The sequence below is a fragment of the Sporothrix brasiliensis genome, assembly GCF_000820605.1.
Source record: "Sporothrix brasiliensis 5110 chromosome Unknown Cont15, whole genome shotgun sequence".
Taxonomy (NCBI): domain Eukaryota; kingdom Fungi; phylum Ascomycota; class Sordariomycetes; order Ophiostomatales; family Ophiostomataceae; genus Sporothrix; species Sporothrix brasiliensis.
Window position 1 is genome coordinate 3067812 of NW_024467134.1, and position 24405 is coordinate 3092216.

General features: G+C 54.7%; 5 protein-coding genes across 5 annotated transcripts; 4 read left to right on the forward strand and 1 right to left on the reverse strand.

Annotated features, from left to right (window-relative positions):
• Positions 1–110: 110 nt before the first annotated feature.
• SPBR_05735 (glutamine synthetase) lies at positions 111–2042 on the forward strand (the record flags this gene model as incomplete). The annotated part of the gene is made up of 5 exons (XM_040763998.1): positions 111–113; positions 463–555; positions 723–1131; positions 1348–1398; positions 1552–2042. 5 exons carry the CDS (start codon positions 111–113, stop codon positions 2040–2042), a joined length of 1047 nt encoding a protein of 348 aa, XP_040622600.1.
• Positions 2043–4295: 2253 nt separating this feature from the next.
• Positions 4296–8042, forward strand: SPBR_05524 (uncharacterized protein; the record flags this gene model as incomplete). Its single annotated transcript, XM_040763788.1, has 1 exon — positions 4296–8042. The coding sequence occupies one exon, from the start codon at positions 4296–4298 to the stop codon at positions 8040–8042; it is 3747 nt and encodes a 1248-aa protein (XP_040622601.1).
• A 605-nt stretch (positions 8043–8647) lies between these two features.
• SPBR_05663 (rad21 rec8 n terminal domain containing protein) lies at positions 8648–11012 on the reverse strand (the record flags this gene model as incomplete). Its single annotated transcript, XM_040763926.1, has 4 exons — positions 8648–10493; positions 10555–10833; positions 10898–10934; positions 10994–11012. The coding sequence occupies 4 exons, from the start codon at positions 11010–11012 to the stop codon at positions 8648–8650; spliced, it is 2181 nt and encodes a 726-aa protein (XP_040622602.1).
• Positions 11013–13541: 2529 nt separating this feature from the next.
• On the forward strand, positions 13542–15155 carry SPBR_05846 (uncharacterized protein; the record flags this gene model as incomplete). Its single annotated transcript, XM_040764109.1, has 1 exon — positions 13542–15155. The coding sequence occupies one exon, from the start codon at positions 13542–13544 to the stop codon at positions 15153–15155; it is 1614 nt and encodes a 537-aa protein (XP_040622603.1).
• A 5769-nt stretch (positions 15156–20924) lies between these two features.
• On the forward strand, positions 20925–23816 carry SPBR_05595 (uncharacterized protein; the record flags this gene model as incomplete). Its single annotated transcript, XM_040763858.1, has 1 exon — positions 20925–23816. One exon carries the CDS (start codon positions 20925–20927, stop codon positions 23814–23816), a length of 2892 nt encoding a protein of 963 aa, XP_040622604.1.
• Positions 23817–24405: the final 589 nt, after the last annotated feature.

The window sequence follows — 24405 nt, forward strand, 5'->3', positions numbered from 1 at the left end:
TATAACCTCTTCCTCTTGTCACTTTCTTCCTTCGTCCTCTCTTTTTCTTCCGTTCCTCTTCTCTTTTCTCCTCCCCATTCACAACCTCTCTCTCACACACAACCGCAAATATGGTAAGGCTGTCTCCAACACCGCCTTCCCCCCTTCATTGCTATTGGTTGCTGTATTCAGGAACCGCCAATTCTCGTCGTTCGTCATGCGCTGGCCGCCGATTTTGTTTTGGAAAAGCGACGGACAGCGACGAAGAGAACAAGAATTCACAAAAGAACAGCATCATGCGAGAGGATGGCGCAGAGGCTGTTTCCAAGACGACGTTACGGTTTGCTGACAACATATTCTCGCATATAGTCTTCAGAACAACTTACCTCCAACGTTGCAGTTGTACGTTTCTTGCCCGAATCGAAAATCGAACTCACTTACAAGCCTCACAAGCCTGGCAGCCCTTGCTAACTCGCATCACAGCTGCAAAAATACCTGAAGCTCGACCAGAAGGGCAGCATTATTGCTGAGTACATCTGGATCGATGCCGAGGGCAACACTCGCTCCAAGTCCCGGGTAAGTTGTTTTTTTTGCTTCCCGACCCGCTTGTTTTTTATGACTCGTTTTGTATTCGCTTTGTTGGGCCGTTTGGCCGTTTGGCCGTCTGGCCGCCTCATGCCGTCTGTCCTGACCGTCCTATCTGGCCCGCCTTTGCTAACCGCCCTTTGCGCCCTGACCAATAGACCCTGAAGGAAAAGGACTACACTGTCGACGAGCTCCCGATATGGAACTTTGACGGCTCCTCCACCGGCCAGGCCCCCGGTGACAACTCCGACGTCTACCTGAAGCCCGTCGCCATCTTCCCGTCCCCCTTCCTCCTGTCTCCCAACATCCTTGTCCTGGCCGAGTGCTGGAACGCCGACGGCACGCCTAACAAGTTCAACTACCGTCACGAGTGCGCCAAGCTCATGGAGGCCCACGCCGCCCATGAGCCGTGGTTCGGCCTCGAGCAGGAGTACACCCTGCTCGACAGCTCCGACCGTCCGTACGGCTGGCCCACGAACGGTTTCCCTGCCCCCCAGGGCCCGTACTACTGCGGTGTCGGCTCGGGCAAGGTTGTCCAGCGTGATATCGTCGAGGCCCACTACAAGGGTAAGCAAGCAGCCAGCCCACCATGCCAATTGGTCACACGACCTTGTTCCTTGTTTTTACGACAAATCGTTCTGCAAGTCAAGCCGCAAGGCTCGACCTGTTCGGTTTCCCAACTCGTTGGGTTGTCAATGCGGTGTTTTATTGTCAACAACTGGCGTGTGTTTTGGTTTTGCTTTTTTTTGGTGAGAAACGATTTTTGCTAACAGTTCTGCACAGCCTGCCTGTACGCTGGTGTCAAGATCAGCGGCACTAACGCCGAGGTCATGCGTAAGTTGACATTCCTTGCTTTTCCCACGCGACACCCACCCACCCATTTCAATTACATCATACTTTTCATACGATTATTCCCATGTCGGCTTCCCTTCCCATGTCATGTACCCACGGTCTGAATTGAATCCCTGTTGCTAACATCTTTTGCAGCCGCCCAGTGGGAGTACCAAGTCGGTCCTTGCACCGGCATCGAGATGGGCGACCACCTGTGGATTTCGCGCTTCCTGCTCCACCGTATCGCCGAGGAGCTGGGCGCCAAGGTCTCGTTTCACCCCAAACCCATCCCCGGCGACTGGAACGGTGCCGGTCTGCACTCGAACTTCTCCACCAAGGAGATGCGTGTCGAGGGTGGCATGAAGTACATTGAGGAGGCCATCAAGAAGCTCGAGGGCCGCCACAAGGAGCACATTGCCGTCTACGGCGAGGACAACGAGAAGCGTCTGACCGGCCGCCACGAGACCGGTGCCATCGACCAGTTCAGCTGGGGTGTCGCCAACCGCGGCGCCTCTATCCGCATTCCTCGCGAGGTCGGCGCAAAGGGCTACGGCTACTTTGAGGATCGCCGCCCCGCCTCCAACGCCGACCCTTACCGCATTACTGGCATCATCATGGAGACGTGCTTCGGCGCTGTCGACAAGTAGATTGTCGGACGTCGTTTGAGGCCGTCGCATGTGCATAGAGAGACGAAAGGGGACGACTGGCGGGGCCTACTCGAGAGCGGCTTGAGCGGGCTGGTGTGCCTGTTGCTATGGTGTCTTTATCTTTGCCAGCTCTGTTTTTTGTCCAAACATAGATCTTGTCAGCTGTTGCCATACATGCTGCTTACTGCGCCTTTCCCACCATTCAGGTCAAATACCAACACATGCATTGCTCGCCTGCCAACCAATGGGGGCTCAATGACAACTGATCTACAGTGCCATATTCTGCGATGGCCTTTTGATGTCTTAATGATTTGTTTTGGTTGATTTCGTCATAATGTTGTATTTAGCCATTACCCAATTACATTGATCCTTTCATCCATTGATCACCTGATTTCAGGCACAACCAACTTGCGTGAACCGAAACGGCAGCTGCAGCCGACAGAAAACTCGACCGCGGCTTTTCGATTTCAATGTATCGTGAGCGTTATTTTCACGAGATTCCTCAATACGAAGTGCATCTATGTCGAACGACACAGAAGTCCGAAACTTCCACTACGCCAGACAAGACCGAGCGGGTGTCACCAAATTGCGCCGTTCAGTGCCGCAGGGCTGATTTGGGGAATGTGACGCGTGAGGAAAGAGCGTCGTGAAGGCGTGGAGATGGGCATCCGCCGGATGTCGCTGGCATGAACCATACGGAGACGTGGCTATAAATAAACATTTCGTGCTTCGATGGGATGAGAGGGCTTGGCTACGAATGTACATTGCGTTGTTTACGGAATAATACAGGGCTGACAACGGTCGGTCTGGTCATTTAGCGTGTTAGTGGAGAGCCACAGTGGCCTAGTCAGGCCGTTTTTCGTTGAAGAGAGATGTTGTAGGGCTTCGCCAGCTAACTAAGCTCGCCTTGCCGCCGTTTCAGGCGCCTTTCTAACTGCTGGGTCTGGTCGACCCGCCTAGCGTCCAAGACAAGCCATACCGAACTGCGCACTGCGCATGCATGACACACTCAGCAACATGCCTCGCAAAAGCAGGAGCAACCGTGAGCATCGTTCTGGCTGTGATTGCGTCCTGACAAACACCCCATCGCTCCTTCTGCTCGGCCATCAGATGGATGCACCCTTTCGCGTCGCTCCTTCTTGTCCGCTTTGCCCGTCCACACCTTCCTCCGTATTGGCCTTGTAAGATGCTTCCGTAATTTGCAACACGTGCTCGGCAGGTACCATTTAGTCTGAACAGGCGTACTTGCCTTTTGTTGCCTCTTCTCTGCTTTTCAATGCCATCGTGCATCCATCCTATCTGCATCTCACCCTCTTTTCTTCTCTTCTTTATCGTCGTCTGTCCGACGCGCGTTTCCGGCCCGTTCGTGTCGTGCAGCTCTGCACTGTGCCGGCAGCCTCCGCTCTCGTTTTTGATTGTGGATCAAGGTACGTTTCCAGCCAGTGTTTTTGTCTTCTTTTTCTTCCCTGGTCATTATTTTCTTTTGTTTTTTTCCTCGCCCCCGTTGCTTCATGTTTCTTTTTGCACTCAAGGACAAACAGTTAAGGAAAGGAATGTGTACCAGGCGTCTCGAGCAACCCCTTTTACAGTGTGTGCCCACACTCCCGACTCAGCTAAAGCCAAATCCTCTCAGCTGCTCAGCCTGCTCAGCTTATTCGTGCTCCACAGCTCCTGTCCAGGGCTTCCCCCTCTCCCCTCTCTCCTCTGTACTACTCCGTACTTTTTCTGCCGCCATCGTCTCCCAGTTCCAATCATCCCGCCGCTACGGCTTGGCTTTATCGCCTCCTCCCACCACCTCTCACCTCCACACCGCCCACTACTCCCACCTGCTTACCTCGCCCAACGAACCAACCTTACTTCGAGCTTCCCCCCCCCTTTAGCATGATCACGACACGCGCGCGCTGAGGAGGTCGACCGACTTATCGATTGAGTGTGACAACATAGCTGCAGCCGGACGTCTCAGCGACCAGCTCTGCTCGTTTCCCCGTCATCCTTCTCCTGGGCGACGTCTCCCGCCTCTTCCTGTTCCTCGGCCTCCCTCTCGCCTGACACGATTTGGATCGAAGCAGCTAGAGCACCGCTGGAGGCTTTCTTGGTACGGCCAAACAACCGCCGGGGCCTACGTCTTTCGTTGAGAGTGCCTAAATCGGCATCCCTCTAGCATCCGACCACCAATCGACCACCTATCCGCCCTTTCCACCTCGGTGCCTTGGGTGCCAACATTCCATTTGAAAAGAATCCCCAGTCAGCAGGATGTTGAACATTTCGGGCTTTGTCCAGCGGGCTCAGCAGCTGCTTGATCCCAATGCTACTTCTGGCTCGGGCAACGGTTCCGGCTCAACCGGTGCACCAGCCGGCTTCCTCGCGGGCCTCACCGGCGACAATACAAAGAAAAGCCCTTCCAAAGCCGCCCTTTTTCAGGCCCAGTTCCGCCTTCCCGCGTCCCAGCACCCACTGCACGAGATCGCTGCCGAGCTGACCCTCCCGCCCTCCGAGAAAGAGACCGTTGGCCTCGTCGCTGCTCCTGCATCCAACAACGCTGCGTACCGCTACGCCGGGCGCCTTCACCTCTCCGAAGCCTACCTCTGCTTTTCGACCGCCCCGTCGAGCTTCGTCTCGTCCGCGAGTCAGGCTACCTCCTCCGCATTTACGGGCCAGACCCACGGCGAAGGTCCCAGCGGAAAGGGTTTTACATTCCCGCTGTGCGCCATTCGCCGGGTCGAGCGCCTCCACACCCAAAACTTCCAGTTTTGCCTGTCGATAACGTCATGGAACGGCTTGCTGTACGAGGGCTCCTCTGCACCCAAGGGCGACGATGCCAAGGGTCCAGCACCTGCTGTCTCGCCTCCGCGGGAACAGCGCATCACCATTGAGCTGGCCGGTTCACGTCAGGCCTGCGAACGCTTCTGCGACGGCCTCAAGAAGAACCTTCGTACGGCCATTGGACAGATTGGAAAGATGCGGGGTGTGGCCAGCGAGTGCTACTCCGAATACCTGCTACGCCCTGAGGAGCGCAAGACGACAATGAACCCGCCAGATGCTGGACTTGGTATGGTCTTCCGCTACCCGGGTGACGCCAAAAAGCTGCGTGATCGCGCCAAAATGCGGCTCTGGGCAGAGTACCTGCGTGACAATGGCCGTAACCTGACTCTGGTTCGCCACCCCACCTTCTACAAGCTGATCCGCGTCGGCCTGCCGAATCGTCTCCGTGGTGAAATGTGGGAGCTGACATCCGGCTCCATCTACCTGCGCTTCGACAACCCCAACCTCTACAACGACACCCTCGAGACCTACAAGGGCCAGGAGTCGCTGGCCATTGACGAGATCGAGAAGGATCTGAACCGCTCGCTGCCCGAGTATGCTGGTTTCCAGAGCGAGGACGGCATCGGCCGGCTGCGGCGGGTTCTGACGGCTTACAGCTGGGTCAATGCCGACGTTGGCTACTGCCAGGCCATGAACATTGTCGTGGCTGCCCTGCTCATCTACATGTCCGAGGTCCAGGCCTTCTTTTTGCTGTCCACCTTGTGCGACCGGCTTGTGCCGGGCTACTACTCGACCACTATGTACGGCACTCTGCTCGACCAGAAGGTGTTTGAGTCTCTCGTCGAGAAGACGATGCCGATTATCTGGGACCATTTGGTCAAGAGCGACGTGCAGCTCTCGGTGGTGTCGCTGCCCTGGTTCCTGTCGCTGTACATCAACTCAATGCCCCTTGTGTTTGCCTTCCGCGTGCTCGACGTCTTTTTCGTCGAAGGCCCCAAGGTGCTGTTCCAGGTCGGCCTGGCCATTCTGCGCATCAACGGCGAGGAGCTCCTTGACGCGGGCGACGATGGAGCCTTTATCTCGGTGCTCAAGTCGTACTTCTCGCGCCTAGACGAGTCCGCACACCCGCGATCTGATAACCCCAAGCTGCGTGCCGTCACTCGCTTCCAAGAGCTCATGGTCGTTGCTTTCAAAGAATTTTCGGGCATCACCAACGCCACCATCGCGGACCTGCGCCAGAAGAACAAGGACGCTGTCCTCAACAACATCGAAAACTTTACAAAGCGCACCGCCCTCCGCAACCTGGGTCCCGACAGCAAGGTCCTCAGCACACAGGAGCTGGGTGGCCTGTATGACCGCTTTTACGGTGTCCTGTACGAGCGCCAGCAGAGACATCTCATCATTCGTCAACAGCAGGAACAAATCGTCCAGCAACATCAGCAGATGTTGCAACGGCAACAGCGACAACAACGGCGGGCCAAACTGGGCCTGGATGGCGCCGATCCTTCCCCATCGACACCGCCTCTTCCCAAGCCCAATATCTCGTCAGCCCCTGACGCGGAGCAAGGACGGGTCGGGCTTGGTGCCAGTACCAGCCAGATGGACTACGACGCTTTCCGCGAGTTCCTCGCCGGCATGTCCAAGTGGGCTATCTCGGACTCGCCAACTACACCCGTCAACGACTCGTTTAGCGACCGTGAAAAGAGCCCATCGTTCTCCGCCTCAACGGCCGCTGCCTACTTCTCGTCCCTTCGAAGTCCAACGGGCAACTCCAGTGCAATCATGTCGCCGTGGGGTGTCGGACCGGAGCCGGCCGATCACGAATTCTTGCAACGACTCTTTTCGCATTGGGACAAGGACAACGCCGGCTGGCTGACGCTGCCCAATGTTGTCAGCGGCATTGCCCGGATCAAGGGAAAGCGCGATATCATGGGCGCCATCAACTATTTCTTTGAGCTATACGACGACGACGGCGACGGCCGCGTGGATCGCGAGGGCATCCTGCGCATGTCGGAGGCCCTGTTGTTCTTGTCGCGCCGTGGCCTCGAGGGGACGCTGAGCCCCGAGAACCAGGCCGCTCTGGACGCTGCTAACAGCGCGAACGAGAGCCTCCACAGTGGCTCTTCCAGTCCTCTGCCGTCGGAGATGACGATCAATGAGCGGTTCCTCGGTAGTGTGAGCGCGTTCATCCGGCGATGTTTTGAGTATGCCGACCCAGACCACCCGCAGAGCGAAATAAAGGCCGAGGCGAAAAGGGCCAAAAAGGAAAAGAAGGACAAAAAGGCACAGAAGAGCGCCAAGCCGGCCGATGTCGGCGATACCGCCGGTCTGGCCCAACCCGACTCGTTTGCCATTGGCGACAGCGATGACGAGGACAGTGAAGACTACTACGATAACGATGACGGCGACGATGAGGATGACGAAGAGGACCTTCTGGCACTATCACCCCATGGAAGTCCCAAGCCTGCCAAGGCGAAGCATTTAACCGTCGACGGAGCTGACGCTAAGCGCCGCATCGTCTCCAAGGCCGAGTCGGAGCGCGCCAACGTGGCTCTCGACCCTTCCAACCCCCTGCACATTACGCTCCCCACGTTCCGCATGGTCGTGCTTGCCGATGAGTTGCTCGAGCAGTTCTTTGAGTCGTCCTTCCCAACCTCCTTCCATGTGATCGAGGGCGTCTCCTTGGCAAGCCCGTCGTCTAACGCGTCTGCTCTCACCACCTTTGCCAACCTAGGCATCGGTGCCGGTCGGGCGGCTGCAGCTGCGTTTGGCAGTGCTGGCAATGGTAACGGCAGCGCTGGCGCTGCTGGCGGTCTCTCACCCGGTGTCGGTGCCGGTGGTCCCCGGCCCGGCGCGCTTCAAGCCGGCCAGGCCTTTAGCGGCGCCTCGCGCGGTCTCCGTGGCGTGCTCGATAACATTGTCACCGACGGAATGCGCGTGGCGGCCGAAGTGCGCAAGCGCATGGAGGAGGCCCAGCGTGAGCTAGAGAAGAACGCCTTGCCCGGCCAAGCCCGGCCGAATGCTGACGCCGACGACGATGATGAAGACGACGATGACCTGGTTGTCTCTTCGGGCAGTGGTGGTCGATCAGCCGACCTGGATCTCCTGGAAGGGGCCGATGCCAAGGCAGATGGTGGTGGCGACAGCAAGGGGGGCATTGCCATGAAGAAAGACAAGAGCAGCGGTGGCCCGGCTGCGTCTGTTACGACGGAGCGGATCATTGAGTTTGACGCATAAAAAGCCAGTTGAGATTATCGTGTAGGAGCGGAAACGACGCGAAGGTGGCTATCTATTTGTTATCTGTCCCTATTTTCTGATTTTACTGGCGCTTGTGCTCTCCTTGATTCATGTTTGGCTTGAATTTTCCATTGCCCTTATTGTACATTAGACCCCCTTTGTCCCTTTTCTTGATGCCCCAATTTTCAAAATCAAATCAAATATGTGCCATGGTAGCGCCCATTTCCTTGTCCCGCATTTTATCTTTTTCCATACCGCGTTGAAGTGACCCTTGTCGATGAATGCATGTGATCTTGAAATATAACCCCGTCCCATGCATTGCCGTTTCCCGAAACTCCAGATGAGATTTTGTCCTTTGTTGCCCATAATATCGAGCAAATTTTTTTAAAAGTAGCATGCGTCATAACAAAAGAGATGCTTGCGATAAACAAAAACGAAGGATGAAAGAAAAAAGAAGAGAAGGACAGATGGAGAGAATAGGATATGCACGAAGGGAAAAAATCATGTGAATGTAAAGGAATTAAGACGAGAAAAAAATCATAGAAGAAAACATAGTAAAGAGCTAGCAGTTGTAAACATTGCACAAGAAAAAGTCAAGTAAGAAATCAAGCTACGCCGATGAGCTCGATGCCAGTCAGGTCACTGCCACGGAAGGGTTGATCGACAGTCCTCGGGCTGGAGAAAAGGTGTTCGGCCATGAGCTCATCCACATCGCCGCTGTTGTTGTCCTCGCTGATCTCCTGGATGCTTCGCTTCTTCTTGCCCTTGGCCTTCAATTTGGCTTTGCCTGTGACCTTGTCGCCACCGCGCTTTTTCGGCTTCACGCCGATAAAAATGTCGCGGTCAATGACATCGCCCTCGGCATTGTCCTGCTGGATGCGCAGTTTGTTTGCCGTGGTCAGCGACAAAAGACTCATAAAGGCACCCACGACTGCAGCGCGGTTTGCCTTGAAAGGTGCGACGACGTCGCCAAACTCGATCCAGCGGTGCGTCGCCGAAGCATCCGGCCGAGCGAGGCCCTGATCGGTGGCCATCTCACGAACCAGTTCGAAAAATACAGCGGCATTGCGCACCTCTTCGCCGACTTTGTCTTCGTTACCTGCCTGGCTGTCCTTGGCCTTGTCTCCAGTGGCACCGACCGGGGCCCCGGCACCAGCCGGAGCCACTGAGCTGACAGATGGGAGAAAGAGATTGCCATCGTTGCTGGCTGGATGCTGCGCAATGTCCATGGCCTCGTCGCTGTAGCGCTCAAAAAAACTTGGGCTCTCGGGGAAGCCTGCGCTGGAGAGCCGGCCATCGGGAAGATGGCGAATGGCCGACGCGGCACTGCGCTGCACACTGCCATGAGCAGACGATCCAGGCAAGGCAGATGACTGACGAAGGGCAAGCGATGGGTGATCCGACAGCGCTGAGCCTGGCTGACGACCAAGCTCAATTTCCTGCTCGTCGTCAAACCCGTTCAGATGTACGCCGCGGACACCGCGAGCAATGGGCGTGCTGGGTTCAATGGCATCCAGACGGCGCCGTTTCGCTCTGGCCAGACCGTCACCCAAGAGCGCCTCCCCGAGGGCGTCACCAGCGAACATCTGCGCCAATGGGTGATTTGGGTAATGGCTCGTGACAGCATCGGCCACGCCAAACACTCCACGTCCAAAGGTGAAAGCATGCGCGATCTGCCTGTGGAGGTTGGTGTCATGGGCCCGACGAAGGATCCGGCCATGGCCTTTTTTCTCGGCGGCTCGTTCCATGTTCGCAGTATAGTTGGTCACGTAGTTGAAATAGTCCCTGAGAGGGATTTGCGTGACACCATCAACGAAATTAAGTTTGACTCGTGAGGCATTTCGATTCGCTGCCCGGGCCACCATGGTAGACGAAGCCGATGAAAGCTTGCTAGGAGAGGACGGTGTCTGGGTCAGTAGGTTGGGTTTGAAACCGTCGCTTGTCTTGCTCCCGTGAGCATGTTCCTGGAGTGCAGCGTCGGCGTTGAAGATGTCGCCATCGTCGTCTACAATCATCGGCACCACAGTGTCGCTTGTCGCCTTTGTGGGCTTTGATGGAAAGGCGGGCAGCTGCGGCTCGGTCCGCGGCTCCTCCTCGACAATGTTTCCATTCTCGTCAATGAAGAGACCGACATCAAGAAGCAAGTTTTCTTCATCCTGAAACTCGACCCTGGCGAGCGGAGTAGGGGACTCGGGCACCTGGGAGGCTCCAGAAGCCGAATAGCGGAAAGCGCCAGGATACGACCCACCAGCAGACGAGTCAGCGTCGAGCATAAGCTGGGGAAGCTGATTCTTGTTGGACGAGCGCGAGCTGAGAGACATGTTTGTCCACGATGCCTGGTGTTCCTGGGAGAGAAACGAACCGTCCATTGGTGCGTCGAAATCAAACGGGGGCAGCTGGAACAGATCGAGATCGAAGCAAGGGTCGTTCGGGAGGACAATTTGAACGGATCTTGAAGGTGTTAGTGATACATTAGGCCGTTCGCAGCCTCTGCAAAGGAGAAAGGACGTACTTGGCCCTTCCGGCATTCTTGTCGAGCTTGTCGTCTAGGAAACCGTTGTGCAGCTTGGCCATGGCACGCTGTGCGCGCTCACTGTCGTTGAGGACATAACGGCACTGTTCCTGGTAGATGCGAGCGGTGCCGTAGAGCAGGGTGCCCTGAAGACGCAAAGCGATGGGTGCACCGGGAGGATCCTTGATTGTGCCGCAAGTTTGCTCTACACTGACCTCAAGGACCGCTTTGCGGCGAATGCCGGTTGTGCGAGCTCCAATTGCCGTGTTGCCGGCGCGCCTGGGAAGGTGAGTTAGATGCTAGTCGACAGGCTCCGAGGTATTCTGATTCTGGTGAAGCATACCAAACAGTAGACAAAGCATATCGCTTGTCACAAAGGACTGAGGCCGTCGTGTTAGCGATGCGCTCGCACAAGGAAGGTACGTGGTCAATGACCTACTCTCTGTGCTATAGAACATGGTAAGAGACCCAACGGTTGCGCCAGAAGGGAAACATATAGATACGGAATATGCAAGATTGAGGTTCAGCTCCGTGATCTTTGGGGACTGAGCAAAGAAGAATATGAAGGTAAGGTAAGAGATGATCCTGATCGATGTAGCTACTGTACAGTCACAAGGGAGTTTTCTTGTCGTTGAAGCAAAGTATCAAGAGGCAGAGAGAAGAGATAGGCAAACGAGCGAGTGGTGATGGCGTACGAGTGTAGATCGAACAATTCAACCCGAAGCTGACGATGATCTGACAAAATCCATGATGAGATGGGAAAAGGGGGGCGGCCATTTCCAATGGGTTCGCGTTCGAGCGCGTAGATGGGAAGGAAGTGACGCGGTCCTGAGAGACAGAGTTCCAAAAGAGGAAGTCACGATGGACTAACACCGTGGATGGAGGGGGTCGTTCCTTCTCACCTGGCAAAACTAAAAGTGAGGAAGGCGCAACACCGCGACCGCGGAAGTCACGTCAAGTACGTCACTCTTCGCGTACTATCAAAAGGAAGGTGCCCAACAATGAAGCCGTGGCAGTCGCGATCGGGACTGCCACTGGAATCGTTAAAGGATCAACATGAAAATTCGTCGCGACGTCATTTCCACGAGGCTAAAGCAGCGCAAGATGAAAGGAATCAGACGCCGTTGTCTTATTCATAGGACAACCGGGCATGGCCATGTGCCAAGTCGAACAGGATTAAAAGGATCCAGCAAGCCGGCTTCCACTTCGAACGACTAATCAAAGGTATACATTTATGTTCATGCGCCAAAACGATCCCAGGCGCGAAGACGACGATTTTATTTCGTCAAACTACGCACTGCAGGAGCAGGATCTACAAGCTCATCACAGTCCCGTCCAAAGGTCTTAACGAATGATGGATGGGAACAAGTCAAGTTTGCCGCGGGGTGGGCGATTATGACGAGCACAAAATAACACCAGCGTTCGGCCAGTTCGATATGGCATCCTCGAAAAGTATGTGGACGCTAACGGGAGGTAGGGAATTCGTGGCGTTCGTATAGACAGGACGAAGAAGGATCTGACATGCCAGTTAGCAATTTTGTCTCGAACGTCGACAGCAAAGTCGTGGACGACAGCAAGCTTCCCAGACACGACAATATTCAGAATATGTAAGAATGAACTTTCACGTATCCAGGAGATATAGCTCACAGGCGATGTGGCCATCAACAAGGAATCAATCGCAAATTATTCTCATCAGGTTGTCGCCTGGGAAGAGGAACAAAAGAAAACGGAACGGGAAAAGAGAGCGCGTCCTTACCTTTTGGGGGTGTGCTCTCGATGCTGCCGTTCACGCTTGCTAAACGGCAGCATCGAGAGCAAGCGCTGTATGCTGAGCGCAGACGTGATTTCAAGTTGTCAATGTTGACAGTGAGGGCAGAATGATGAGGAAAACAATGTCGTGAACAGAAAAAAAAACGACGCTCAGGCTTTTGAGGAAAGCTCGGCCCCACTGTAAAACTTGGCCGCACAAATATTTCTCCGCTATGCGATAAGGGGGGAATGCGGGCACGTGATAAGACAACGTGTGTATCAATTTGGAGTGGAATTGACGCTGCTCGCACTGCGCACCCCTGGTATATCATACGGAATACTCCGTATCAGCAACAAGGTTTTGAGAAACATTCACAATGTGCAGATGGATCTTATTGGAAGCCTCAAAGAGAGCATAACTGCCGGGATGGCAGTGCTGGTAGAGTTGCATTCAGTTCCTTTTAAACCGAACAATGCGAAGCCACCTCGTCTTCTCATGCAGGGAGTTCTACAGAATACTCACTTGATCGTCGGTGAATGAAGGACGGTACCCAATTGGGTGACTCGTGAAATCCGACAGAAGAAGAAGAATAAGGTTGCGACTTCTTGGAGCTCCAAAGCGAAGTTTCCAGTTTCCTAGGAAAGTGACGAGTATAGTGGACCCACTTTTCATGGATCCATCCCTACATCACCCGATCTCCCACCTGTAGCTAGTTTTAGATTAGACTCATCCTAATACAACCACACTTTCGTCTCTCAGAAAGTTGGTCCCTATTAGGTCCGCCAGTCGCTCTTTCCCCTGTTCAGTTGGCACAAAGGCACGCTAGTGCAAGCAGGTCTGCTGCGCCTCGCTGGGCAGCCAATCAGCGAGGCGAACTGCCAACGCGGTCGACAGCCTTGCTTTAGCGGGGCGCTTTCGATGTTCTACCCTCCTTCGCGCTGTAATGCCGTATTTGAACGTCGGTAATGTCCCCAAACGCGCAAATGAAGCTGGCCATCTACAGCAAGCGGGGGAAAATGGCGCAAAGTACGAGACAGCAGACACAGCCTTCGACGATTTCTTGTTTTTCTCCTTCTGCTCGATACCATTTAAAGATGCGAATGGATCCCGAGACGACAACGAAAGAGTCTTGGCTTGACACCAATCCACCAAGAGCATCGCGAGATACGATGAAGCCAACATCGACGGCGTTGCAAGTCTTGGCATATCCAGAAGCTACATAATACCCTCAGCCATCATGCGCGTGAAGTTTTTGCATCGGCGGGCGCGAAAGGGGCAGCAACAGCCAGAGGTGGCAGTGCTGGTCTCACCGTCATCACAGTCATCGCCGCCATCGCCGTCATCAACTCCGCCGGCAACTGCCAAGTCATCCGTCGCGGCATCGACGGCGTCGGACGACGGTCACTCACTCAAGCGGCGGACTAGTGCTCTCAGCTCGATCCCGAATCTCAGCCTCCGCACATCGTTTGGTAGAATGAGACGGCCACGGTCACCACCGCCGCCTTACGCGCTCACAGACACGTCTGTGCCCAAGCCAGACGATGCTGTTTCTGTGGTGACAATATCTACTGCTGCGGCAGAACAGGCATCCGAGGATGTCGAGGCCATCACAGTGGTGAAACAGGCGAGCAGCCCGACTCACGACCCCAAGACGGTTGCTACTGTCGACGTGAAGACCATGATAGATGTCAAGACGGATTCCAAGGTGGATTCCAAGGTGGATTCCAAGGCCGATGCCGAAGAGGCCGCCGAGGAGCTTCTGCTGGACGTTGCAACCGCACCCTTCAACGACCTTCCGCTGCCATCCTCGAGAGAGGTCAGCAAATTCCGCCGCCTGGCTCACCCCGTCGTTGTTCCGCGTCTGCATCACGGCAACACCGTGCCCTTTGCGCGCGGCTACGCACCGTGCCTCGGCGACACCCATGGTATCGACACCGCCACGTTCCTGGCCTTTATCGACGGCCTCAACCTGGTCACGTCGCCCCACCCGGCCGTCATGATCTTGTCGATTGTCTCGTTCGCCATGGAGTTTGTGCCGCTTGACTACGCCAACGGCATCGGTGCCGTCGCGCAGCTGCTGGCCGAAGTGACCGCCGCCATCGTGGCCTATAAGCGCGGCAAGATATTCCTGGCGCGTGCCAACGCTATGCTGTTTGAGCCGCGCGGCCTGCACGTCTCCATTGCCAATACCAAGCGCATGCGCGCCATTCTCGGCATCGCGCCCAAGGCGCCGCTGTTGGCGCCGCTCAGCGAGGAGACCGTCGAGCTGGCTACGCTGGAGCGGTGCATGCGCCACTTCAACGACTCCGGCTGGGCGGCGGCGCTCGAGCTGGAGACGCGCACAGGCTGCCTTATGCCCATGGCGAAGCCGTCGTACCGCGAAGCGGCGGCTGACGTGGCGGCGCGCTGGCATCCGGACTACGTGGCGGACAGAAAAGAGAAGAAGAAAAGCGGCGAGGGCGATGATGACGGTTCGGAGGTGGATGACACGGATGATGGTCGCCCGCCGGCGCTACGCCGGGCGCCTTCGACGTGGGAAACCGTGGGCTGTGCCGTCAACCACGGGCTGGCCATTGTGGCTGACAAACACGTGCGCTTTGATATCAAGATGGCCGAGAAGGAGGCGCGCCGGGCACGGCGGCGGGCCTGGAAGCGCTATGCCAAAGGCAAGAAGCTCAAGGAGCCCTTTGGCGAAAAGTACCGTGTGCGCCACTTGTCGTGGATCCTGGTGCGCAACCTGGATGACGTGAGGCAGGAAAAGGCCGAGAAGGCAGCTGCGCACGCGGCCAAAAAGGCAGCCAAGACTGCTGGCCGCACAACTAAGCAGTCACGGGCTAAGGTGGTGACATAATTCTATTTTTTTTTCTTTTCCGCCTTTGATTTTACATTTATTGTTTTATTTTTGATCTTGTCTTTTTTTATTTCCTTCCTTTTTTATGCTTGTTTGATTTTGCAAGTGCCGTTATTGACCGTTTACTTTGTGGGAATCGTTTGGATCTAATTACAACATGCAAAGGGCACGGGGGTACAGGTAGGACACATATTGCTGGATTATTCTACATGATACACACAAACAGGAAAAGATTACCTTGTCTGGGCTAAGATGAATACACGAAATCACATTCACGTGAATCAACGACGGTTACGGTTTACTCAATGTCGCAAACCGAGTACTTTTGTCTTTGTCTGCTGTCGCGCGGGTCCCTGAGACCGTTTTATCCGAGAACACTCATCTCGGCCAACGCCGGGCATGTCACAAGCTGCACCTGGACGACGATGTCTGGGTCTGGTGTCTGGTCCTGGGTTTGGGTCCGTGGCGGGTGGGATCACGTCCGTACAAACCGAGATCGTGGGTCTGCCAAACGGCAAAATCCCTCCCAATAGGAAGACGAAGGAAGGGCATGACTCTCTTTACTGATCTGAGATACCGAGAACGGAGAACGGAAGACGGATACAAGGCACATGGCTTCATCGTCGAGTCATGGCTGCTCATGGCATTTCTGCAACACCAAGGCATCATTGCCTTGCCATGTCGACATCCAAGCCGCCATTTATCCGCTGCACCGGTCGTCTACGTCCGTCAAGTGGGAACTACATAACTGTGTCTATTTCTGTGTCTCGGTCTCGGTCTGGGTCTGCGTCGCCTGCTTGTTTTCGCGTCTATGCAGATCCGTCCGAGACGTCGTTTGTCCAAGTTGATTCTACCCGCATGGCATGTCTCTCGTTTCCACGTGATGGCCGGTAATTTCGCGCGTCACCGCAAGTGGTCTGCGACAGTGCCACCACCCAAGACATCCGAGACATCAAAACAGGCTCTTTAGGTGAAACGCGGCACGGCGAGGAAAGACAGCGAGTTGCGTGCCGAGAAAGGAGAAGGCAAATAGTCCAAAATAATCAAATAGTCAAATAAAGAGAGACAAACTATGCCCCTTTTCTGCGGAACTGGACCAGAGCAGAAAACAAACAATGAAACAACACAAAACTGCAAACAAAAGAGAGAGACGAATAAAAGAGAAAATGAGAGAGAAACTACAGAGCGAACTCTTCGAATCGCTTTCGACGCCGCCGACTCACCTTGTGTCTGGTTGTGCATTTCCGGTCCCGACCTGCCGCCGTGAATCCGCACATGCATCCCAAGGATCGTTCCGTCCGAGCTGCCCATCGATGTGTCTCTGAGACGATACATAGCCCGTCTTGGCTGCGCCGCCGTTTTCGCCCACTCTTTACTCCGTGGAGGCATATCCCTTTCCCTCAATTTTTAAGGTGCTTTGCCTTTGATCCACGCGCACTGCCTCCATGACCCCCAAGGCTCAGATCGCGTTCTCTGCTCACCTGTGTCGTGCTCCTCACTGTCGTCGTCTCTGCGTCTGGTCTTTTGGTTCCTGTCTCCTGGTTGTTCTCATTTCATTTCTTTTTCTCGTTTCTCGTGACCCCTGCCTGCGTCAACCCCCCGGGCAAATCTTCTACTCACATTTGTCCGCGTACTCCGTATGTCAGCACATTTTGTCGACGGCCCCAGGCCTGACCCTCGTCGTGTCTAGTTGTGCGTATTCTGGTTTGAGTCTTCGGTCATCGACCCGTTTTTTCGGTGCAAGTAATCTCTGGCCCTCGTCGACCTCGCTCACGCCCGACGCCGTCCTTCATTTCGCTGCTTCTCCCCACTTTCTCTCGTTCGCTGTCCTCCGGACTTTTCTCCTTTTTGGTCTACTCTCACAAGTTTATCGTTTGCTGGGGTACTGTGTATGTTCTCGTTCGCTGTCCTCCGGACTTTTCTCCTTTTTGGTCTACTCTCACAAGTTTATCGTTTGCTGGGGTACTGTGTATGTTCTCGTTCGCTCTCGTTCGGACGCTCTTCCGCGCACAATGACGCACGCACACCAAAGGCCAGCGGGCGCAAACGAGAGGGACAAATGACAGAAGACAAGAATCGTCTTTGCATTGGCTGCGGTGGTTGTGAAGCCCCTGTCCCATCAACACGGCCGCCGTTTCTGATTGGACCTGGACATGGGAGACAGACGCTAACGGTTTCAGAACCCCTGGCGCCCACGCTCTGGCCGTCCCTTGCAGTGTGGCAGTATTGATTCGTGCGCTTGTTCGCTCTTTCCCACGCTACAAGTCGCATTCTGTGGACCACTTGACTCTAGAGAGTGGGGACAGTTGGGACTTTCCCCAACTGTCGTTCCAAGACACGAGACCAGGAAGGTGCAATCTGGATATCGGCCTGAACCTATTGGCGCAAAAATTGAATGCCAAGGGGTCAAGACGGTGGTGTCGTTCTATTGGCTGGGCGTGTGGTAGGAAATTTAGGGGGCCGCAGAGGAAAGTCAACAGGGGGAAGGAGCGCAGAAAGGGCTTCATGAGGTGTGCACTTCCTGCCTTCATAGTTGGTGAGAGGGCAGGAGCGACAGCGCAGGAGGAGATCGACGGAGCACAACTGTATCCAACGCCTACGATGTATTTTCGTAAGTTACCTTCCCTGGCAGGCGCATGTGGCCATTTCTATTCTCGTCTTGCCCCATTGCACATCACCCGCACCCGCATGCTTGCCTATTGTCGCCCCAGCCTACGGAGTGTTCCATACTCTCAATGGCTTCCTCAATCGCATCGAAGCACCCGGTCTTGCTGGGTGAGGGCCTCCTTTTTCATTTGCTTTCCTCACTAGTGGAAGAGCGCGCATATGGCCGGCTGGCTGGTGACTGCGAATTACGCCGTATTCTTCCATCACTCGTTGCAATATTCGGTCGCTCCCGCACGCCGCAGTGTTTCGTACTACGACTCTTCCGTTCTTTCATCCTCTCTTCTTATTTTCTTATTTTCTTATTTTCTTTCTGCGCTCATTTCACGTCTGCTTTGCCCCTGCTTGTAGCCAAAGATGGAAGGAGCAACCCTTGTCAAAAAGTCAAATTCTGCGTAGTCGACGCCATAGCCTGATGTCCATGCGTTTTTGGGCTGATTCTTTGGAACCTGGCCCCGGTCGCTCCTGTCTGTTCCTGACGGTCCCTGGCTGTTCGTCACGGTCGCTCCTGGGCTCCCTGGTCCTTTCCTGGTCGCTACTTCCTCCTCTTTGGTGCTTCTTTGGCGCGCTATTCTTGCCCACTGGGTCGTCCTTTCCCTTTCCATGAGGGTCGCTGTCTTGCTCTTCGTGCCGTTGGATTCCGCTTCCCTCACCCCTCTCCTCTCTGTGTTGTTGGTTTTCAACCCCTTTCACTGTTTCCTCCTTTTCTGTCCATTGTCACCACGATCTCGTCGCGTTGTATCTTCGCTTTGGCCCTTTCTTCTGTTCGTTTCTTTCTTTTGTTGTCTTTCGCGAATTTTACATTGCCCTCTCGACGGGTACCTGCATTTCGCGTATTCCGCCACGGGTTCGCCTCGAGACACACTTTGCCGCCTCTCTTTTCGACAGTCTCTGTATATTGCTTTCAGTTCCGTTTCCCTCCTTTGTTCTTTTCAATTTTACGACGCCAAAGCAACTGTGTTTCTTCTGTCTCGACGACAGAACAAACCGGTCTCATTTTCAAACAAAACGCCCAGACAACTAAACAACTAAACAACAAAACAACACGAAGATAGACTCTTCCCATCGATCCGACTGCGACAACCGCATCTGAACCGTTCTTCTCGAAGGCCGCCCTGTTCGCACATCATTCACGCGCATTCGGTCGAGCAACGAATCACAAAGTGACCAGAACAGCAGGCCAAACTCGACGACAATACCACTGGGACTCATCGATCTGGCTCAAAAACAAGCAAAAGCGCACAAACGGCCCCAACGCCAACGACCGTGTGCTCTTGATTGCTCGTGAATGATTGCCCGCCCTGATCTACACGGCTTCTAAAAAGGTCATTTAAGACCTTGTCTTGAAAGGTTCGTGGTACCTTGGCACCCAAGACATGCTTCTTCTGGTCTCTTGGTCTCTGCTTTTTGGCTGTGCTGCCTTCCTCCCTTGCATTCCGCTCTCCTGAAACACCACAGTCAAGTGGTCTGGTCCTTTTCGTGGCAGTTTGGTTGCCCTCACCGTCCCTCGTGTGTTTGCGTATGTCCCAGTTCACAAGCTTTCCCCATGATGTCTTTTGTGCTTCTCGTCATCCACTGTTCCGTACGACGCACTTCCCGCAGCTCTGCACATACTTGGCCGCTTTCGTGTGAATGGCACACGTAACTCGGCCCCCCCCCCGTTTTATACTACATCCCTCTCCGCTTGTTGTACTACATTGCGCCTTTGTGGTGCAGGAAAACCCTCCGGTCCAGTTGACCTTGCATTATCGGATGACTCCCCCCCTATCCCTTTGTTATTGTTCGATTCATCTTCTTTCGCACTTTTCCTTTCTCAAAATTCGTTCTGTCCTTCACCATGATTTGGCCTATCTGCATCTGGTCCTTTTTATCCACCAGGGCGATTGAATTGACTGCTGACTGATTAGAACGGGCAAGTCTCGAAACGCAAAGTGTACGTGATCTTCTTTTTCACCTTCTTAGCCTGCAACTCGGCTGTTTGCACCCCCCTGGACACCCCTGCCACCGCTCCTTGTCCCTTCACCAATGCAACATCGAAGCTCTCAAGCCTCTGAGGGTGAACACACGGGGACACCACGACTATACATGCACATTTCCATGCAGCCCCTTCAGCAAACCCCCTTTGGCCCAAGCGAGCAGCGTCCTAGTGATCCAAACTCTCGTCAATTGTCTCGTTAATTCTACCGTACACACGGGCAAAATATCCGTCTGGAGGGTTACGGGAGTTCCGGGGACACCAGAGGATAGGGTAGCCAATGTCGACCCTGTCTCTGTGCTTGTGCGTGTATTGCGAACATCTGCACCCGTACTGACCCCCAAGGTGACCGAGGCCTGCCAACAGCGTCCGCCGTTCTTTGACTTCTCTGCTCTCCTGTCGTGTCTTTTGTTCTCTTGTACCCTCCATATTATTAATTTCTCCGTTCTGTTTGCTCACTCTTATTCCCAGACAACCCTCTGGTCAAGGTCGATTGAGCTGTTACAGAGCACCGTTGCTGCGGCCCGCATTTTGCTCGTTTTGCTCTCCTTTCCGAACTCTGGAACGCCTCGGATTAAACGCTCTTTTCTTTCTCGACCTTCTTTCGTCTCTTCTTTCTGTACCTTTGCCACGTCTTCTTCTTTTTCTCGTCAAACGACTCGCCTTGGACAGGCTGCGACATTGGCACCTCACTCACTCATTCGTTCCTTTCCTTTTCTTGTCTTCTTGTCCCATTTGCTCTTCATCTTTCTTGTCTACTTATTCATCGCCTCGATTTACCTCAGCCCCTGAATCTTGCCGACGACACGCTTAATACACCCAGCCATCTCCTCAATAATCGATACCCGGCGACCCTACACGAGCATACTATGTTCTCGTACTATTAAATCACACTTGAAATTCGTTTTCCATTTCACTGAATCCTATAGGACGACCCACACAGCGGGATATCAATCTACGGTTTTCGGTCATCGACATCGTCAACAGCAAAGCGGTTTGTGTTTGCTGGGAATAGAGCGGAGGATTGAGCGGAGGAAACCGACTCGGAGGAATTTGGTTTTTGGAAATCACTTGTGCTCCTGGGGGGCAGTGATTCTTTTCAAATGAGTTACCCACAAGATGCGGGTGACATGGACCGGCCATCGACTGCAGGATCGATTCGCCGGGCCAGAGAACGAGCACAGGCTGCTGCTGGAGCCCGCGAAGACTTTACAACATTCGCGAGAAGAATGGCCCAAACAACTCAGCCGCCAGGTTCGCAACAACAGCCACCGCCACCACAACAACAATCCGGCCAGAACACGCGGATACCAATCTCAAGACCAGTGCCGGCACCACAATGGCCTCTGGCCGGCCCGCTCGCTGCACCATCAAACTTGAACGGAAACGGCAACGGTAACCGAAACGGAGCTGCCAACGAGACGGAGCCGTATCGTCCGCCGCCAGGACGCTCGCAAGTGCCACAGCGGCCACCGCGGCCAAGCCGTGTGCCTTCCATTCTGGACAGTTCAAAAATTCAGGACCCGACGCCGACAGTTTTTGCCTACAATGCCGGAATCCAATCTGAAGCCGATGCGAGTGCCGATGCGAGTGCGAACTTGCAGGTCCCAGACAGCAGATCGAAGGCAAACCGCGAGTCTGACTTGTCCATGACACAGCAGTCTAGCGCCTCGTCCATGTCAAGGAATTCGACTGTTTCTTCTGTTGGATCCATCCCAGATTTTCCCGTCCCCGTTGCTGTCCCAGCCGCCATCCCTGTTCCACCTCCTGTGGTCGCCATGCCGCCACCCCGTAGAAGCGTGAACCTGGGCCCTCCACCATCCGCTCGTCGTGGCGCGTCGTCCTTCTACTCCAACGCCTCATATGTCTCTCCCATCCCGGAGGAGAGCCCGCGATCTCGTTCGCACGCGTCATTCGCGTCGAGTGCCGCCATGCCCGACAACTGGGGGTCGTCATCGTCCTTGGCAGTGAGCCCGAACTACGCCGATGCAACCTCGTTTTACGAAGACATTCCCGAAGAAAGCCGCGAATCATCCAATGCGAGCGGTTATGGTGACGAAGACGGAAGCAGAAGCAGTGCGGGCAGTGCAGAGGGCGATCGCGATCTCGACGAGAAGCAGCTCGATCTTGATGAGAAGCATCTCGTCCGCAGTGCTAGCATCGGCAAGCGTGGCAAGGCTGCTCTCGTGACGACCAGACAGAGAGACAGCAACCCAGGGGCCAATACTTTCCGCGACGGAACTGGTTTTGTTGATGCTTCTTCCTCATCGTCGGCCATCACCGCACAAACGAACAGGGCTACCGCTGGCTCAACGCTGACGGCGGACAGCATCCTCGACGCCTATGATGCAGCAACGTCGACAGATCCCTCAAACCCAAGTCGTCGGTTGTCTGTCTCCCCGCAGCCAGGTTTCGACTTTGGTGGCCCTGCCCGGCCTTATAACCGCTTGTCTGCCATTCGCCGGCCACCACGCCTTGACATTGATGCCGTTCGTAAGGCAGAGGCTCGGGGCAGCTTAACCAGTCTTCCTGATCTTATCCGCCGTGCGACGCGACTTGCAGCTAGTCTTGACAAGGGCCGTCGCCCAGCGAGCCGTCTCGATGACCTCAACATGTCCCCTGGTATGGAAGGCCGTGGTCGCACAGAGATGGATGGTGAAAAGCACCAGTCTGGCCTATCAGACATGCTCGCGGCATTTCCCCCCCCTGCACAGGCCAACCGTCGCAGTTTCCTACAGAGCTTGCGTGAGCAGGTCGGATCGTGGCCGTTGCCTCTTAATATTAATAATGTTCGGAATAGCCGCCTCAGCGGCCGTCCTATGGATGCCGAAAGCATTTCAGACCTGACCGACCTCAAGAACCAGCGCAACGGCAAGGGCCGCCGGTGCTGCGGCTTGCCCTTGTGGGGTTTTCTGCTGGTCGTCGTTGCTGTCCTCATCATCATCGCAGCTGCTGTTGTGATTCCCCTGGAGTTCTTTGTCATCCGCAAACAGAACTCAGCATCGGGCAGCACATCCGCACTGGCAAAATGCCAAACCCAAATTAGTTGTGCCAACGGTGGTACGAATGTTGTATCGACCCAGGGCGTTTGTTCGTGCATCTGTACCAACGACTTTACTGGTTTCGACTGCAGTGTTGCTGGAGACAATGGCTGTACAACAACGACCATAACGTCGACAGGTACGACCAGCAGCCTCTCCAACGCCACACTTGGTAATGCGCTGCCGCGACTCATTGAGCAGGCCCAGCAAAACTTTTCCGTTCCGCTTTCTGGAACGGAGATTCTGGCTGTTTTCAACTCTGGCAACTTGAGCTGCGGGGCCGAGAATGCACTGGTGACGTTTAACGGCGAGACTATACGGAAGTCGTCGAGTGGCTCGACCGTTGTGGACGCATTCCTGACTGGAGACGGAGACAACACCTTTGACGACGTGTCTGTTGTCAATGGCGTGGCCATTGTTACAGTTACAGTTGAGGCCACGGGTGTGAATGCAAAGAGAGACGGCACGATCGTGACAGCACCCGGGGGACCTCCTGGGAACCCGGACCAGGTGTTCCCCACGCAGTCGGGCGGAACTCTGACAATCAGCACGAAAATCACGCCCTCGATTGTGTCGCCTACCTCCACGACGACTGTGACCACGACATTCACGCCGTCGCCGACGAACAGTGGCGGAGGAGGAGGCGGGGGCGGAGGGGGTGGCGGAGGAGGAACAGCGACCAGCAGTAGTTCGTCGGCGTCTGCGTCGGCTATGTTCAAGGTGACTGAGGACGTTCTGGACTTTGCACGTGTCGCTGTGCTCTTTATTCTCCAAGAAGACACGCTGGCGAATGCCGAACAGGCCCAGAGCACTCTGCAGAGGTTCTTCACCCAGGCCAGCGCAAGCTCCCTTACCAATGGCAAGGGTGTGACCGTGGATAAGGCGACAAACGTGACGCTCGGCAACAGCAACTCGGTCAACCTGGTCCAGCTCCAGGTGAACGCCGCCAACACGCTGCGCGGAGTTGGAATATCCTCCTGAGAGGGGGATGCCTTTCGACGCGGTTCATTTGTACAGTGTAGAATTTTACAAGAACGGAGCTGCGCCTATCATAACACTGGGCACAGCCTTGTACAGGAGGCAAGGGTTATTTTCTCACACATTTTTGGTATTATACCATATCTTAGCATCTTTCTTTGTCATGTATTTCATATTCATTTGGAGATACACTCCTGGCATGAGCAAGCCTCTATTTATACCAATACCATTTCGTTCTTAGAACAAAACACGTTCAATTGACCGATTGATTTCTCTCAATGTCGAGAACAAGCTCCCGATCGTGAAATCTTGACAATGTGTATTTTCTCGACTGCAATTGTGTCCCCTTTGCAATAAAAAAGGCACGATAGAGCTCACCGGGACAAAAAAGGCCCAAAGTCAGCAGAAAACGCCAAGGCATGAGACGAAAACATTTTGTTTCAAGGCAGGTACACACAAACACGAAAAGGGGCCACCGGGAGGTCGCAGGATTAAAGGACGACGCACCGGGCTGAAACACGCACCCAGGGGCGGTCTAGCCAGTGGTCAACACCATGCTGGGCCAGCCAGCCGCATTACTCGTGGTCCGTGG